Source organism: Balaenoptera ricei, chromosome 15 (genome assembly GCF_028023285.1).
Source record: "Balaenoptera ricei isolate mBalRic1 chromosome 15, mBalRic1.hap2, whole genome shotgun sequence".
Taxonomy (NCBI): Eukaryota; Metazoa; Chordata; class Mammalia; order Artiodactyla; family Balaenopteridae; genus Balaenoptera; species Balaenoptera ricei.
In genome coordinates this window covers 83,639,246-83,655,382 of record NC_082653.1, presented here as the reverse complement: position 1 = coordinate 83,655,382, position 16,137 = coordinate 83,639,246, and the positions used below count along the sequence as shown (strand labels likewise).

The following is a 16,137-nucleotide window of genomic DNA, read 5'->3' as shown; positions in this document are numbered from 1 at the left end:
AGACTCGATATCTGGTGGTGACGGTGAGGAAAGACCCTTCAGATTGCTTCTGTTTCCTCAGTTAAATAGGAAGCAAGGTCAGCAGCTAAGAGTGAGGATGGGCGGAAGTGACGCCAGAGATCTGAGAAAGAGAACTACGGGGGAACTGAAGTAGGTGCTGGACCCTCCTTGCGGCCGGTGGCTATCGATGCAGAGAAAGGCCAGCAGCATGGAAGTGCGTTCGCCTCCAGCCACGTTCAGCCGCTCAGGCAATGCTCAGAGCAGCCGGAGGAGGGGATCTTCAGAGCTAGGGTTTTGCCAGGTAAGCACAGCAAAGGGAAAGAGAGGCAAGGAAGTTATGAGGGGGCGTAAGGGAGCCATTATGATGGTGGATTACGGGTAAGGAGGAAGTGAAGACAGGAGGGGCATGAAAAACAGAAAAAAGGTAGAATCTATGGATGATGGGTGGCCATGGATGGGGTCAAATAAATTAGACGTGCCCAAAGCCAGACCGTTCTCTGACAGTGACTCTGGGTGCTGAGAAGCAGCGAAGCAGTGTCTTCAGAGTTCTGAATGAGAACTGTTTTCCTTCTAGAAGCCTATAAAGAGCTAAACTACCAGTCAAACTGTAGATTATAAGACATTTTCAGACTCAAGATCTTGGAAAATTCCCCTCCCACACACACACCCCCCTTCTAAGAAAGCTACTTGAGGATATATTCCAGTAACATAATGGAGTAAGCCAAGAAAGAGGAAGCCATAGGACCCATACAACAACGGCTCTAAGCCAAGAAAGCAGTGAAGTCCCATGAAGACAACTGCAGCAGGTCCAGAGAATCAACAGTCAGTCTGGACAGAGTCTCCACAAGAGAGATACATGGGGCAAAGGGGGTGGGTGAGGATGGCAAAAGGTGAAGTTTGATGGGGCAACAGAGACAAGACCTGGTTTTAAGAAAAGAAGAAAGAAGAAGAAGAAATTCTTGGGAAAATTAAAATTCGTTCGAAAGGATAAACTAAATGATAGAATACCACTTAATCCCTCAATGAACAATATTTACATTGTCATAATATAAAACAATGTATTGATTTTTCAACTCCTATAAATAATAGGTAGACAAGCACAAGAGACTGACTTAATTTTGGTGACAGAACAAAATGTAAATCTTCAACCTTGACAATATAAAAGTAATACTACAGATGTCAGAATGTAAGAGGTAAGAGGTGGAAGGAATGCTGGAATGCTGAAGGGAAAGTCAGGAGTATTAATATCCTTTTCATATGAAAAAGAGAGGTCAAGAGATAATGCCTCTAGCTGACCATGAAAAAATAATGGTGAAAAAACATTATATAAAGTTACAAAGACAATGATAGAAGAACTAAAAATACTGATATTACAAAACTGAGAAGTGAGAGTATTAAATTAGATCCTCACCACAACCATTACCTGGTCTATCTGCGCCTATGACCATGCATCATGAAATCAGTAGATAACATCAGAACTTGATCGAGTTAGTGATCTAGATGATTGGTTATATTAGAAGAAACAGTTAAAAGAGCAGAAGAACAGTTGTCTCAAAGGTGAAAAGAGGTAAGACACGAAACAGAATATAATCATGAAAAGCTACTATCTTTAAAATCATTTGCATGAATTATTTTGACCAAAATCTCATTTTACAAAACTTGTTTGACACAAATGCAACGTATATGCCTTCCTCCCACCCCTGAAAATCCTCTAGTGAGAGAAGCAAGGCTGCCTCCGTATTAACTTGGGGTTCAGTCAGGCCACATGGAGAAGGGAGTAAGGGTAGAAGTTTAATAATTCATACTTTCAGGGCTTCCCTGGTGGCGCAGTGGTTGAGAATCTGCCTGCGGATGCAGAGGACGCGGGTTCGAGCCCTGGTCTGGGAAGATCCCACATGCCGCGGAGCGACTAGGCCCGTGAGCCACAATTGCTGAGCCTGCGCGTCTGGAGCCTGTGCTCCGCAACAAGAGAGGCCGCGACAGTGAGAGGCCCACGCACCGCGATGAAGAGTGGCCCCCGCTTGCCACAACTAGAGAAAGCCCTCGCACAGAAACGAAGACCCAACACAGCCATAAATAAATAAATAAATAAATAAATAGATAAATAAATAAATAAATAAATAAAATTTAAAAAAATAATAATAATAATTCATACTTTCTAAGAAGGAAAGTGGTGGTGAAGCGCAAGCGCGTTCTGATGGGTCATGGCGAGATGCTAGCGTGCACACGCTCTTAGGAATTCTTTTTCTAAGGACGCTCTCTGATGGCAACACCTGAAGTCCTGACTGCTCCAAGACCAGCACCAGAAAGGGGCAGATGACTTCTCTGCAAATATTTGCTCACAGGTGCACTCAAATCCATGCAGCAGGGAGGGGGTTACACGAGCCTCTCACCTCGCCACCCCGCCATAGTCCAAACCTTCTTCTCCTCGGAATTTCACCATCAGTCGCTTTTTCAAGTCTTTTGGTCGCATCTTCATTATCTGGCGATAAGACTCCTGCACATCAAAATTACAGTTTCAGAGAGAAGAACTTATCTTATTTTTAAAGTTATAAAATGATGAAAGGTTATTTATAATGGAGCTCGATTACAAATAAGCATCTGAGCTTATTTTTAAGCCTTTGAATCTGATTTTTGTCTGGTTCCTATTGAGAATGTTTATTTGGCATCTAGGACATTGCTGCTTCCTTCACTTTTTCTCCCTCAGAAACAGCAAAGCACATGGCAGGTGATACTGTACCTAAAGGAAACACATTTATTCTCAGCACAATCATGACTTAAGAGTTAAACATCCTCGCTAGGGTTGATTTTCTCTACCCAAAGTAATTCCAAAGTGTCCTATAAATAATTGATATATTTTAACCAAAATGAAGACATCACAAGACAGTCTGAATACTAAAAGAATTCTGAGCCTGATTTTACATCTGAAGTCAAAAATCACACTTTCCCACGGAGTCAAAAAAAACCAAGGAGGGTTTAAGTAAGACATAAAGCAGCTTACCAGACACAGAAAACATGTGGTCAGCCTAATAGTCCCTCAGATTCAGCATCTGGAGTGGAACCAGCTAAATGTCTGTAGGTATTTTCAGTGAAAAGGCACTTAAGGATCTTTTCTTGCTTTAAATTTAATGAAATTCAAAAGCTGGATCCCAAGAGGCAAGAGGACGCTGAGTGGAGACGATCTGGCAGCAGCACGTCAAGAATTCAGCTCTTTTCTATCCCCGACAAACACTTACGATGCTCAGTGGGCAAAATCAGGCACTTCGGCTGATCCACTCATCTGGCTGTGCCCAAGCTTCCAGCACGGCCCTGGGCGCTTTGGTGAGAAGGTGCTGAGCTGCCCGCAGGGGCGGTTCCCTCCGCGGCCCCCTCAGCTGCTGTGGCCCAGTGAGAATGCGTGTCTCGTTTGATCATTTCTGCCAAGGATTCCACAAAGGCCCAAACACAGCTGAGATTCTACTCATGATCGTGGGCCTGAGAAACGGGCCCTGACTACCAAAGGCCCTGCCCGTTTAGGAACCCTGATCCCGCAGGGGAGCTGGACAAAGGCCAGAACCCTGCCCGGAACCATCAGTTCTTCCTCCTTCCAGAAGGGACAACAGGGAGGGCGCTTTGCTTCTCTGAGGAGGCAACGCCACGAGGGGAATTGCGTGCAAGGCTGCAGCAGAAGGAATGCTTGATTCTAGGAAACCGTGCAGATGGCAGGAAATAGAATCTGTACAACGTGGGCGCAGGGATTTACAATATTATTTAGTACTAGTTTCTGTACAGATCTCTACATTTTCCCTCAGAAGTCATTGATTTTTAAACCTTTACCACAGGAGGAAATACAGTTCCCTCTCTCACCTTGGGCTTTGGCCCTGATAAAGCTCTGCATTTCACCGAGCAATAAAATCAATCTCCGAAACACCAAACAGAAAGCAGAACTCACTGTCTACTGACAGGGAGGAAGATTCTGTGCCCGAACCCCGTACCTCAAATATTTCCTCTCTGGATACTTCGATGCGGCAGTGACCAGCCTGGGGTTGCTGAAGGGAGAGTTCGTGTCTGAGGACCTTCAGTTTCTGGACTAAATCTCTCTCATATCTCTGGGCGGGAAGCTCCTCGTCTTCCACGGAGCCCTCACTGGGCAGTGGCAGCGGCTGGCTGGGCTCCTTTAGTTGGCACTGGTGACTGGAGAAGAACAGAAGCATCGAGGTCGCCCCAAGAGCAGCGGCCAAGGTTGCTGCCAGCAGTGTGCCCACACAAAAGCGACTGAGAGGGGAAGTCATTTCACCAAACTGCTAGTCAAAATTTCTTACGGAAAGACTGCTGGTGGCCACCCTCAGACTAAATAGATGTCTAGGATTCAGTAAAGGAGACCCTCCATCTCCGTATCTCATACATTATCGTTGCCATAAGTAAAAAGAGAAACTCCTAGCATTCATCGTGCATCTAGTGCGTATCTGTGAGCCTGACCAACGCGCTATTAGATGTGCCTTGGGGGTGAGAATTAAATGGAGTTGACGAGAGCACTTTCAAAGCAGATGACCGTGGAGGGGGGCAAAGTGCACAGGAGCAAACAAGTGAAATCCAGTGGTAACTACTCCTCCTGCTCATAACCAAGGGATTTCTAAGCCCACTCATCGAAAGCAGAAGTCCAGAGGCCTTCTGGACAGAAGGACTAGGGCCAGTAGAGGAACACAGTGGCATCCGTCCTGTTCAAGTTTTGCCAGTGGTGTCAGCTGTCAATGACAAGTGCCCCGGGGGTCTCTCATGTTCTGAGGACACAGCAAACCTGGAACGTGGAGTGTGGGATCCAAGGTTATAGCCAGGTCCACGGCCCCCGGGAATGATGGCCCGGGAAGAGGTTCCAGCAAGCAGTGTTCTGGACCAGCCCTCCCAGACAGTGGTGAGCGGGCACCAGGGAAAAGCCTCACTTCACTGCTTCTCTAAGGCCACGTATCTCATCAGAATGCTGCCCACGGAAGCTTCGTGAGTGAAGCTGCCCCATACTGCCAGCTCAGGGGATTTTATTTAGGCTGCAAGCTAGAACAGGGTGACAACAACACAGGACTTCAGTACTCCTCACAGCGGCTTGAGAGTTTAAAACGCAATTGTCCACCAAATATTTATCATATTTTGCTCACGCTTATTCTCTGCTAACCAACAATGCAATCAAGAAATGAAGAAGAAAGGTAGTAGAAAACATGAAATTTTAACAAGGTCAACAAAGATTTGGTAAAAGTCTTACTTCATGATGTGGTGTAACCTCGGGTCTGTAAACTGGGTTGTTCGGTTATTATGATCTACAAAATATATTCTCCCGGAAACGGTACTTCGGACTTCCCAGCCGGGTGGCAGCGGTCCAAGTTCATCACAGTTCACGCTGTTAAGGTCTCTACCAAAACGGAAGATACAGAGAGGTTTGTCCATCTGTGTGTGGAGGCCTAAGACCAAAACTTCCATGAGAGAACCCGGGGGCGTCCCCTTATCCAGGGGCCATGTCCCGGTCCTGCTAAGAGGGGCAGTCGCGGTGCTGCTGACGCCAGACTTGCACTGAGCCCAGGCCTCTGTGCCGCAAGTGGCGGCACAGTCCCGCGGATAAACCGCAACCCTCAGAGCCCGTGACCATGATAGGGAATGTGGTCTGCCCAGGGAATACCATTCCTTCCATGAAGGAGGGCCAGAATAGTAGGAAATATCTGAAGGCTGCTGGAAAACTCTGGATTCACAATTAATGCTCAAGGTCAGAAAGGTTTCTGCATGGAAAAGCTCCCAAACAGTACAAGTTTTTTCAAGCTGATGGGGATGTATGAACATGCATTCGAAATCTTCCAATTCTAGACAGCTGCGCCGGGAAGAGGCCGTCTCATTTTTGAGTTGGCTTTGTTAATAAGCAAGTCTTCCTAATTCTAACCTCTTGATTCATTATTTCAGTACACTCCACAGTCATCTGGGAGCACAGCATTACTGACCAAGATGCTTCCTAATGAGGACCAAAGCCTGACATTCCTTCCAGTGAGTACTAACGAGACGCCTCATTCATTTGCAGGTAATATTTCCATTCTAGTTACAGATACTGAATTGTAAATTCAACATAGATTTGGAAAATCAAAGACAAGAAGCTTGTTCTCAGATGAAACAAATTATGAATAAAAAGGAAATGAGCATTACTAAAAATGTCATTAGGAAGTAATGCTATTCTGAAACAAAAGAAAAATTTTTTTAAAGAAAAAAGGAAAGCAAAGCAAAGAGAAAAAAGAAACTTAACTCCATTACGGGGTGGGGGTGGGGCAGGGGTCTCTCTGACCTGGGCTCGGATGTATGGCCTTGTAGAAGGAATTCGTATAGAAAAGCTTCATCTCCCCCAGGAATGGTCCCCAAGGGACTGAGGCAATAGGGACAGTAAAGTAGAAGAGAGAAAGGGTAATAGCGTCTTTATATTTCCTTTTTAACTTTTTATTATGGAAAATTTTAAGCATATAAAAAAAAATAGAGACCATAATGAATAACCAACTCTAACAATTACCAGCTTATCGCCAACCTGTTTCCAATGCTCCCCTATTCGCTTCCCCACCCCGATTATTTAAAGCATCACATCAGACATCGTATCATTTCGCTCAGCAATATTTTTAGTTTAGAATGAGAGCAACACATCTTTAAGGGTTTATCGGTTTTTCAAGTAAGTGCATTTGATTTAATCTAGGGGTGAGGGTCTTTTGCAGTTACGTGATCTAATTTCAAGATCCAGGATTGCTTTCTCAAGGGCCCCCTTGCATTACGGCAGCTGCTGATGTAGCAGCTGGAGAGTCGGGCGGGGTGGCATCAGAGCGGGGACCGTCCCCCAGAAAGCCTGAGTCCAGGACCCCTGTTACATATCCCTCTGTGCTGCTGCTCTTCCACGTTTACATCTTCACACCAAAGGGGCTCTATCACCCACAGTCTGGGGTGGGGGGTCCAGGCGACTGCTGGAAAATGGCCTTGATGGTGAGAATTTTAGGAAACTTACCTGGGTATCCTGGGGTCGTGCCACGTGCTAACTCCAGTCTGCGTGTGCAGGAAGTAAACCTGCCCCTGCACCGTTGTTCTCTGTTCTGCATGAGAAAGTGGGGGATACGGTAGTTACATTCAATTCCAGAGAGAGTTTTCAACCAATCCTGGAAGCACAGAGTCCCAGCTTCCTTCCAACAGTCTTTAAAAGCACCGAGAGAAGGGTTTGAAGGGCAGCAGTTAACTTCTGCCTGGCATCTGGGAGTCACAAGTCCTGGGTCAATGTGTAGGTGGACCTTACTTCTCCTGGTCACACCTGGAGAGGCGGCCACACCCCTGGACCTGCCACCTCGGGACTGACCCTACCTTGACCTCTGTCCCCTGCATTAGCTCTTACTTCCGGTCTGATCTGCCACATCTACATGGATTCCGCTTGCATTTAGGTGCTCCCTCTGTGGTTGTCAAAAGATCCCATCCTTTCACTCGTACCCAAGGCCGTCCTTCTCATGTTCAAATCCCAGGGCACTACAAATACCCCCATCCAGGCCCCTGCCCCACTCCTCTTGGTTTTCTTTGATATTCATTTGCCTAAAATCTTCACACAACTGCTACACTGGGAGATTGGAGCAATTGTGAACAAATTCATGGCGAGCAAGATTTGTCAACCATCTCGGGTTACTTTTCTTTACACTGACACAACCATCGTGGGGCACACCTCTGCAAACATCAGCACTTCTGGCAGGTACGAGTCACTAAAAAAGGCTTAAAACATTAAAGCTGTCTGAAACATCACCAATCGCTCTCGGGACGGCGGGGTGGATGCTCTCACCGTAGCCTTCGGGCAGTTCCGGGGACTGGTGGCCGTGAGGTCGGTTCTGCGGCGTCTGGAGTGACCCTCGGACCTCAGGACTTCGCAGTCGCTGGGCCTGAAGTCTTTGATCCTGACTTGGGGATTCCACAGACCTGCAGCCACCCCCGCCAGCAGCAGCCCCAGTGCCATCTGTGTAAGGGGCTGGTTCCTCCATGAAGCAGCTGAGTGGCCTTCCAGGCCCTGAGTCTTCATACGCAGTTCTAGAAGGGGAAGACCACAGCCCACATCACAACACCGGCTGAAGACCGGGAAGCACCCGAAAGTTCCATGCCACGCTCTCACTTCCATTTGTTTTGCTTTTCTTGAGCAGTATATTGATAGAATGTCCCCAGTGCTTAGTTTCATATAATTCGTCCTGTCCTATTTAATTGGAAAGCCAGACTTTTTCATGAGGAACCAGTGACCAAAGGGAGCCATGTGTAAAGTGCCACTGAGGCCACTCGTAGGATTTCATCCTCAGGCAGAGCCGAATGGCTGGAAAAAACCAACCTTGTACTATAAGGAGCTCAGAAAATGAGATTTCAGTTTTCTTGACTCAGAATCATATCCAAACATTCCATTTTCCTTGTCATTTTATTCTATAATAGAACTCCTGGTTACATAAAATACCACAATGACTTTAAAAGTGACTTTTAACATAAATCTTGATCCCCTGAACAACTGTGAAGACAATTTACCTTAATAGGCTATCTTCCCTTATAAGCAAGTACTTCTGAAAAACGTTCTATGTTGAAAAAGTGCAAAGAGACACACAAATTGAGAGACTAGTTCAGTGAATGCCCTGGACTCATCACCCAGCTCCAGTGATTGTCTCGTGGCCACGCGCCCAACTCCTCCCCCCTGAGCTGGATTATTCTGAAACCAGTCCCAACATTTTACCATTTCATCCTTAAATATTTCAGCACAGACCTCTGGAAGATAGGCATTTTACCATTATCATGACCCCAAAAATGTACATTAATTTTTTTAATATCATCAAATACCAGTGTTCAAATTTCTCCAGTCAACTGTCTCATTAATCAGGATCCAAACGAGGTCCACACACCGCATTTAATAGGTATGTCTCTTAAATCTCTTTTATTAACTTATAGGTTCTCTTCCTTCCTTTTTAGTTATTTTTCTTGCAGTGTATTTGTTGAAGACACCAGGTTGTCTGCTACACTCTACAGGGTGCCCCCCCTGGATGGAGCTTATCCCCGGGGCTGTGTAACCCATTCCCGTCCCCTGGACCTCCAAGATGTAAGTTCATGTCAGATTATCTCTCTTTCATGATGTTGTCAGCAACTATTAATGACATTAATAGTTAACTCATTGGGGAAGTGAAAAATTGTGATAGTGACCAATGAGAATTTTTGAGGGTGTTTTTCGGTTTTTGGTTTTTTTAGAATTTATTTCTCCCTGTATCATTACAAACTCAATGGATTGCTTCAATCCACTGCAGTTATAATTCTTTACTGATGCTTTTTGGCCAGCGGGAACCTCTGTAAATTGGATCCTGAGCCTTTGGGGCACTACCCCACTAGTTTTGACAGCTTCCTTTACAAACGAGGAAACCGGATCCCAGTGTTATCCCAAGACTGCACCTCAAGTATGCAACGCAGTGAAAAGGGGTGAAGGAAACTTTCATACAGTGCGAGAGCCTGGGCAGCAGAGAACTCAGTGGCCATCGCTGCAGTGATACGTACCCTTCATTTTCTAACAGCCCTCTGCAGTCTACCACGGACCCTCCAGTGCCTATTCTGTCTCGTGTCTGTAAACTGACTAAAAAGAAAAGAAGATCCTGCATTAAAATCCAGTGGTATTTTATACAACTGTAACACAGTGAGCCATTGCAAATGTGTAATTTATGTACGATATTATTTTAAAAAGCGAGGCATATGTCTACACGTACACACATACATTCCTATGCTCGCAAGCATGAAGCATCTCACTCATTGGCTGCACAGAACGCATGCCCCTTGGAACACTCCGTGGAAACGTGGAGCAGAAGGAGATGCTGTGTTATCTGTGCTCCTCATCAAAACAACGGAACACAATATTCACTTCCTCCAAGGTACCTTATATTTTAAGAAGGTTTTGACTTATGTTTAAAAAGGACACAGAGAGCACTGTCAGTAGGTACAAGGTCTGGATGCACCTACGTGTCGATTCTCTGTCCCTATTATAAACAACAAAGACACTTACGAAGCTGCTTCCAGTTACTCATTTTCCCCCGGCACATCCCTCCACAAAGAAAAGAAGAAATCACAAATAGAAAGGCAGTAAGTGAGAACTCTGTCATGACAGGAGTTTTCAGGATGGACACTCACTGGCCGTTTATCTTGGGTCAGGTCTACACAAGACAATACCTAAAAGATTGGGGGCCATAAGTCACTCTGGTGTGCTGCTGAGATACTGTTTTCTTTGATTGCTTGCAATGCATACAGTCAATATTTGGGTTACCCTGAAACGCTAATAAAAATGGGATGGATAACAGGATGAGCTACTTAACAGATAAACTACTTCCAATGGAATACCTCCAGTCAACACTTTATGACATGAGCACATTTTATTTCTTCATTCTAGATAAGTCAATCCTCTGTAAAATCATATTACATGGAAGTCTTCAGAAATTCTCTTTGCCTTTTATATATATGATGGGTCCTCCTGAAGAAACTATTTCTTAACTCTTGCATATGTGGCCACCATTTTTATCATCTGCACTTGGATAATATGACAAATTGTCCACTCATGTGATTAAAATTACATTAAAAATTATAACCCTACATCTTTTTGTACCTTAGTCATTTTAACTCCACCTTGAATGACAGAATGAAGGGAATTAGATAAAATAATAAAAACCACATAAGATGAAATTTTTTAGTCCTGGAGAAATGGCCCCCGGATGGGGCCTGTCCTTCGAAGTATGTCACCATCGGTCAGTGCCTTTATGTGTTTTCTCAGTGATGAAGAGCTGAAGGTTAAGTCTGTAAAAGTTATCTCTTTATACAGATGAGAAAGTTCTTACCCACTATTTGGCCACGAACTGCATCAGTATCTGAGGGGTTTAGTTTGCATAGATCCAAACGCTGGTCTGCAAACAAACAATTCAAAACTTAACCCAGGGAAATGTTAACTAGAGAGGAAGGCAGGAATTCTGTATTCAGTATTCAAAAAAATAAAATAAAAAATGATGCCCCATAAGCCTTCTTCAGTTGCATTAAGAGGCAGAAAAGCGTTGGGTTCTTACATCCAGTATCTTTTAATCTGCTGATGGCATTGGAGAGCAGCCGCACGCACCCCAGGAAGCCAGCTCCCTGCTTCTTGTGAATTTTCTTGTGGTTCCACACGCTGATGGTTATAGAATCCGTTTTCCCAACGTATCTGAAACCAACATGCAAACTCATTTTTAATTGTATTTCTCAATTGCGATAGCCCATTGAGATTTTATCTGATTGACTGGTTAGTCCAGAAGAATCCTTTTAAAATAATGTTGGCTCTATATCCACAGCTAACAGGCGCTTAATAAGTATACATCTACTGACTTCAATGGGCTGGGAAAGGACTACATCCGGTTATGTAAGAAACACATGTAGACAACCACATAATGATAATAATCTTATAACAGAAATTTACTATATTTTTATAGTTCCAGAGGATAATGGCAGGATTCAAAATTCCCACCAGGACCTCCCTGGAGGTCCAGTGGTTAAGACTCTGCACTTCCACTGCAGGGGCACCGGTTCGATCCCTGGTCGGTGAACTAATAAGATCCTGCATACTGCATGGTGTGGCCAAAAACAAAAACAAAAACAAAACCCCACCAATTAGGCTTAATAGAGAATACTAATTTGCACCAAAGGACTACTTACAAACCCTCCATCCATCCAAAGTACACAAAAGGGCTCTAACTCAGACAGGAAACCTGCCACTTTCTCTCAGTGTAGGTCAACCACAGAAGGGAGCTTTCGGGACATGGACTGACAACCACTTTCCAGGCTACTTCTGGTGCCACAGTGTAACAGCAAATGAGCCTCAGGATCCAACTACTAAAAATCCCACTCAAACCCAGTTCAATTTGTGTTAGTAAAGAGCCAATAATCACTCAGCATTACTTGGACAAAAATTTCTTAGCAGGGGCATGAAAACATAGGTGCCTACAAAATAGATTTTCAAAGTGCAATCCATTTAACAAATGAATATAAGAAATTGTCTGATGGTGTGTGGGCTTATATACCTCCAGTCATACCAAACTTTATTTTCTCTTGCAGAAAATATATTTGTAATAAAAAGCAAAATTTTAAAAAAAATCAACAGAAATATATATATATTATATATTTGTATCATAAATATGTAAAATAATAATAATGTATTTCAAATAATGCATTTTACAACCATGTTCAGGGTTTTGCTGAAAAAAACAGTAGCATATAGAGGACCTGAACTATGGCCCTTTTTTCCTGTTAGTATGGCCAGGAGATTGAAAGTTTGAAGACCACAGTTACAGAAGCAAACCATTAAAATGTATGAAAATGTCAAACACAAGAACTTCCAAGTATATGAATTCTAAAAGTAGGCAGTATGTATTTGTTTGGCCATCCACGTTTGTTATCAGTAAGAAGTTTAATAATCTCTTTTAAAAAAAAAAATAATTAAATGCTTCTCTTACAAGTTAGATACCAACTTTCCTGCAGCTCCCCAAGTGGCTTATAGGATATTCAACTCACAGATCGTAGTGCTGGTTCCACTTTGGGTCCAACGTGTTCTTCACAGTGTCCGTTGAGTGGCACTGCCCAGATCCATCCACAACGATCTTTGCAAAAGGGTCAGGGAGTCCTAGAGGAGAGGGGACAGCCACACTGGATGAGAAGACAGAACCCAGTCCCGCAAGTAAAGCGAGCTTCAAGGTCATCTATTTGATTAAGAAGACTACCCTGGTATATTTTATTCTCAAGTTTAAGGTTAGTGTCAATCAGCAAAATAAATTATTTCCATTAAGCTTTCTAAGAAAGGCAACCCAGAATGACATCCTCTTCAGATTTTTAGAGGCTAGAAATGAAAACTCTAAAAATAGGCTTAAATTCAAATTTCCATTTCTGACGATCACTCAGCGGGGCTAGCTAAATGGAGGAAAAGGTGTCTACAATTACTTATATTTATACTTTCTAAAAAATAATAATACCTAGAAATCTTGTTTACTGGTCTTCATCTATTTTATCTCTGGAAGCAAGTATTCACCGAGTTTTAATTAGGTAAGTTCCTAAATGCTGGAGTATGAATCAGACAGGTTTATAAGATCAGAGAGGTGGCCAGGTAAGGGTTTTAGAGATAGACCTGGATGTGAGCCATCACTCTGGAGCTTCTTAGCTACTTGAATAAAGCCTGCGAACCTAAGTCTCTTTACCTTTAAAGCATGAGTAGAACCACTTAGGAACTGAGCAGCATTCTTGTGAGGATCAGAAAGAGTGTGAAAAATATCACGCTGCAGGCACCTACTTTATAGTAGGTGAACCTCTATGAGGTGATTCCTTCCTTTAGAAAAGGATCCTCCATTTATGTTTTTATTACAATTCCTTTAATTACAAGGCTTTTAAAGTGTGATTTAATTGATCAAATTTGACCAACAATTTTACTCAAACCCAGATGTTTTATAGAAAAATGTCTTGTCTGTATTGGAGCTGAGGATACTTCACCCAGCAGAAAGCAATACATTAATGGATGGAAAGACAGAGAAAACAGGGTGTGGCCGGAATAGGGAATGAGAGAGAGCTGTTCTCGTATGAGTTATAAATTCTGTACCTTGGAGCTACGGAGTCTCTATGTGGTAGTCAACTGGGAAAGGAAGCTTGTCAAACTGTGGATTTCTAGTCAGCAAAGGGCAGGACTTTTAGGAGAATACTCCCAGGGTTGGTTTTTTTTTTTTTTAAGTTTTAAATTTCAGAAATATGTGAAGAACATTAATATTGTAAGAGAGCAAAAATGGGTGTTTTACTTACTGAAGAAGTCTTTCTTTGCAAGGTTCTTGGCACATAATACTAAACACAAACAAAAAAATGCTAGGGTTAGCACTTATGGACAAGATTTCCATCATAGTTAGTTGCTATGGACGGAATCGTATCCCCACCCAAAATTCATATGATGAAGCTCTAGCCTGCAATGTGATGTTTTTAAAGGTGGGGTCTTTGAGAAGTGCTTAGGTTTAGATGAGGTCATGGGGATGGGGCTTTCATGATAGGATTAGTGCCCCTATAAAGAAGAGACCACAGAGCTTGCTCTCACAGCAAGCAAGAAGGCAGGAAGAGGGCCCTCCCCAAGAACCTAATCTGTCAGCACCTTGATCTGCGGCTTTTCCAGCCTCCAGAACTACAAGGAATAAATGTTTGTTGTTTAAGCCACCAGTACATGGAATTTTGTTATAGCGGCCCAAACTGACTGAGGCACTAGCCTATATTTGCAATGGGGGAAAAAACCCTCAAAATTATCTTTGCCATAGATTGTCTTTCAAATTTAGCATTACATTAAACAAAAAGCTGACAAGTAACAAAAAGTCTTTTTTCCTCCCATTGGGCATCAACTACAACAAATGCAAAATGTTTTAGTATAAACTTAAAATCTTACTTAAACACATGCAGATGGATTTATCAATGTGCTCTTAAAACTCACAGGATCAAAAAAAAAAAAAAACTCACACGATCACATTAATACCAATTCCAATTAAGACCTACAGTATTTACCTTCATAACTACTGCTAACAATAAAAGGAACTGTCCATTTTTGATATTCTGATAAATAATACAATTTTGTAAATGTAAACTTTGGTATGTTGGAGAAAGAAAGGGGAGAGTTACAGAAAATACGGGGCCATCATCAAGTGTTGTGAAAAACAAAGACAAAATGCATGATAAGAATTTCGCACAATGTTGGCATACAGAAAGAATGCAATAAATACTAACTGTTGTTAGTATTTTATTAATGAGGGGGGATCGATTACTGGTAAGAAATTTTGTCACCAGATTTGTTACATGATTAAAGCTACTATATCACTAATGTCTCTTACACTTATGCAAACTTCACAAATTTTGCTAATTTTTAAGAATATAGTGTTTTATTATGAACTTATACTATTTCACAAAAATATATTCATATTATATACTGTTCTGCAAACTTTTCACTTAGTATTTTTTATATAACAATTTTTATCAAGATATAATTCATACACTATACAATTCATCTGTTTGAAGTGTATAATTCATTGGTTTGTAATATACTCACTGGGTTGTATAACCATCAGCACAATCAACTTAGAACATTTTCATCAACCCCAAAAAAGAAATCCTGTGCCCATCAGCAATCACTCTTTATTTAACCTCAAACCCCACCAGTCCTAGCAACCACTAATCTACTTTATGTCTCTAGATTCGCCTATTCTGGACATTTCACATAAATGGAATCATAGAATATGTGGTATTTTGTGACTGGCTTCTTTCACTTAACATGTTTTTAAAGTTCATCCATGTTGTAGCATGAATCAATTCTTCAATCCTTTTCATGACTGAGTGATATTCTATTGTATGGATATACCATATTTTCTTTATCCACTTATCAGGTGATGGGCATTTGGCTTGTTCCTACTTTCTGGCTATTGTGAATAACGTTGTCCAGGTTGTTGTGTAGACTTATATTTTATTTCTCTTGTAAACCTATGAATGAAGTTGCTGAGTTATATGTTTAACAGTTTTAGGAACTGGCAGAATATTTCCCACAGCATCTGCACCATTTTAAATTCCCACCAGCAGTGTATGAGTGTTCCAGTTTCTCCCCATCTTCACTAATACTTGTTATTGTCAGTCTCTGTGGTTTTATATCTCTGTGGTTCTAATTTTCATCTCTCTGATGACTAATGACTTTGAGCATCCTTTTGTGTGCTTTATTAGCTATTGATATATCTTCTCTGGAGAAATTTCTATTTAGATTTTTTTTTTTTTTTGCCCATTTTAAAATTGGGCTATCTGCCTTTTTATTATTGAGTTGTGAGAATTCTTTGTATATTCTAAATACCCTTATCTATAGATATCTATATTCAGTTGCCCCCCCGCCACCACTCCATATCACAGGTTCCGCATCCATGGATTCAACCAACCATGAAATGAAAATATATATATTTTTAAATCCAGAAAGTCCCAAAAAAGCAAAATGAATTTGCTGTACCCCGGGCAACTATTTATACAGTATTTACATTGTATTAGGTATTATAAGTAATCTAGAGATGATTTAAAGTATATGGGAGGATATGCATAGATTATATGCAAATACTA

General features: G+C 42.2%; 1 protein-coding gene across 4 annotated transcripts in view; it reads right to left on the bottom strand.

Moving 5' to 3' along the window:
- SMURF1 (SMAD specific E3 ubiquitin protein ligase 1) overlaps positions 1 to 16,137 on the bottom strand; it is a 101,199-nt gene that overhangs the window by 14,644 nt on the left and 70,418 nt on the right. For 3 of the 4 annotated variants that reach the window (XM_059898798.1, XM_059898799.1, XM_059898800.1), the window contains exons 2-11: positions 13,819 to 13,857; positions 12,550 to 12,658; positions 11,073 to 11,206; positions 10,851 to 10,916; positions 9,529 to 9,604; positions 7,802 to 8,043; positions 6,992 to 7,076; positions 5,234 to 5,380; positions 3,975 to 4,173; positions 2,394 to 2,497 (exon numbers count right to left, since the gene is read on the bottom strand). In XM_059898798.1, coding sequence (XP_059754781.1) covers positions 2,394 to 2,497; positions 3,975 to 4,173; positions 5,234 to 5,380; positions 6,992 to 7,076; positions 7,802 to 8,043; positions 9,529 to 9,604; positions 10,851 to 10,916; positions 11,073 to 11,206; positions 12,550 to 12,658; positions 13,819 to 13,857 — 1,201 coding nt within the window. The remainder of the gene's footprint in view (positions 1 to 2,393; positions 2,498 to 3,974; positions 4,174 to 5,233; positions 5,381 to 6,991; positions 7,077 to 7,801; positions 8,044 to 9,528; positions 9,605 to 10,850; positions 10,917 to 11,072; positions 11,207 to 12,549; positions 12,659 to 13,818; positions 13,858 to 16,137) is intronic. The other variant, XM_059898801.1, reaches the window with a different exon arrangement.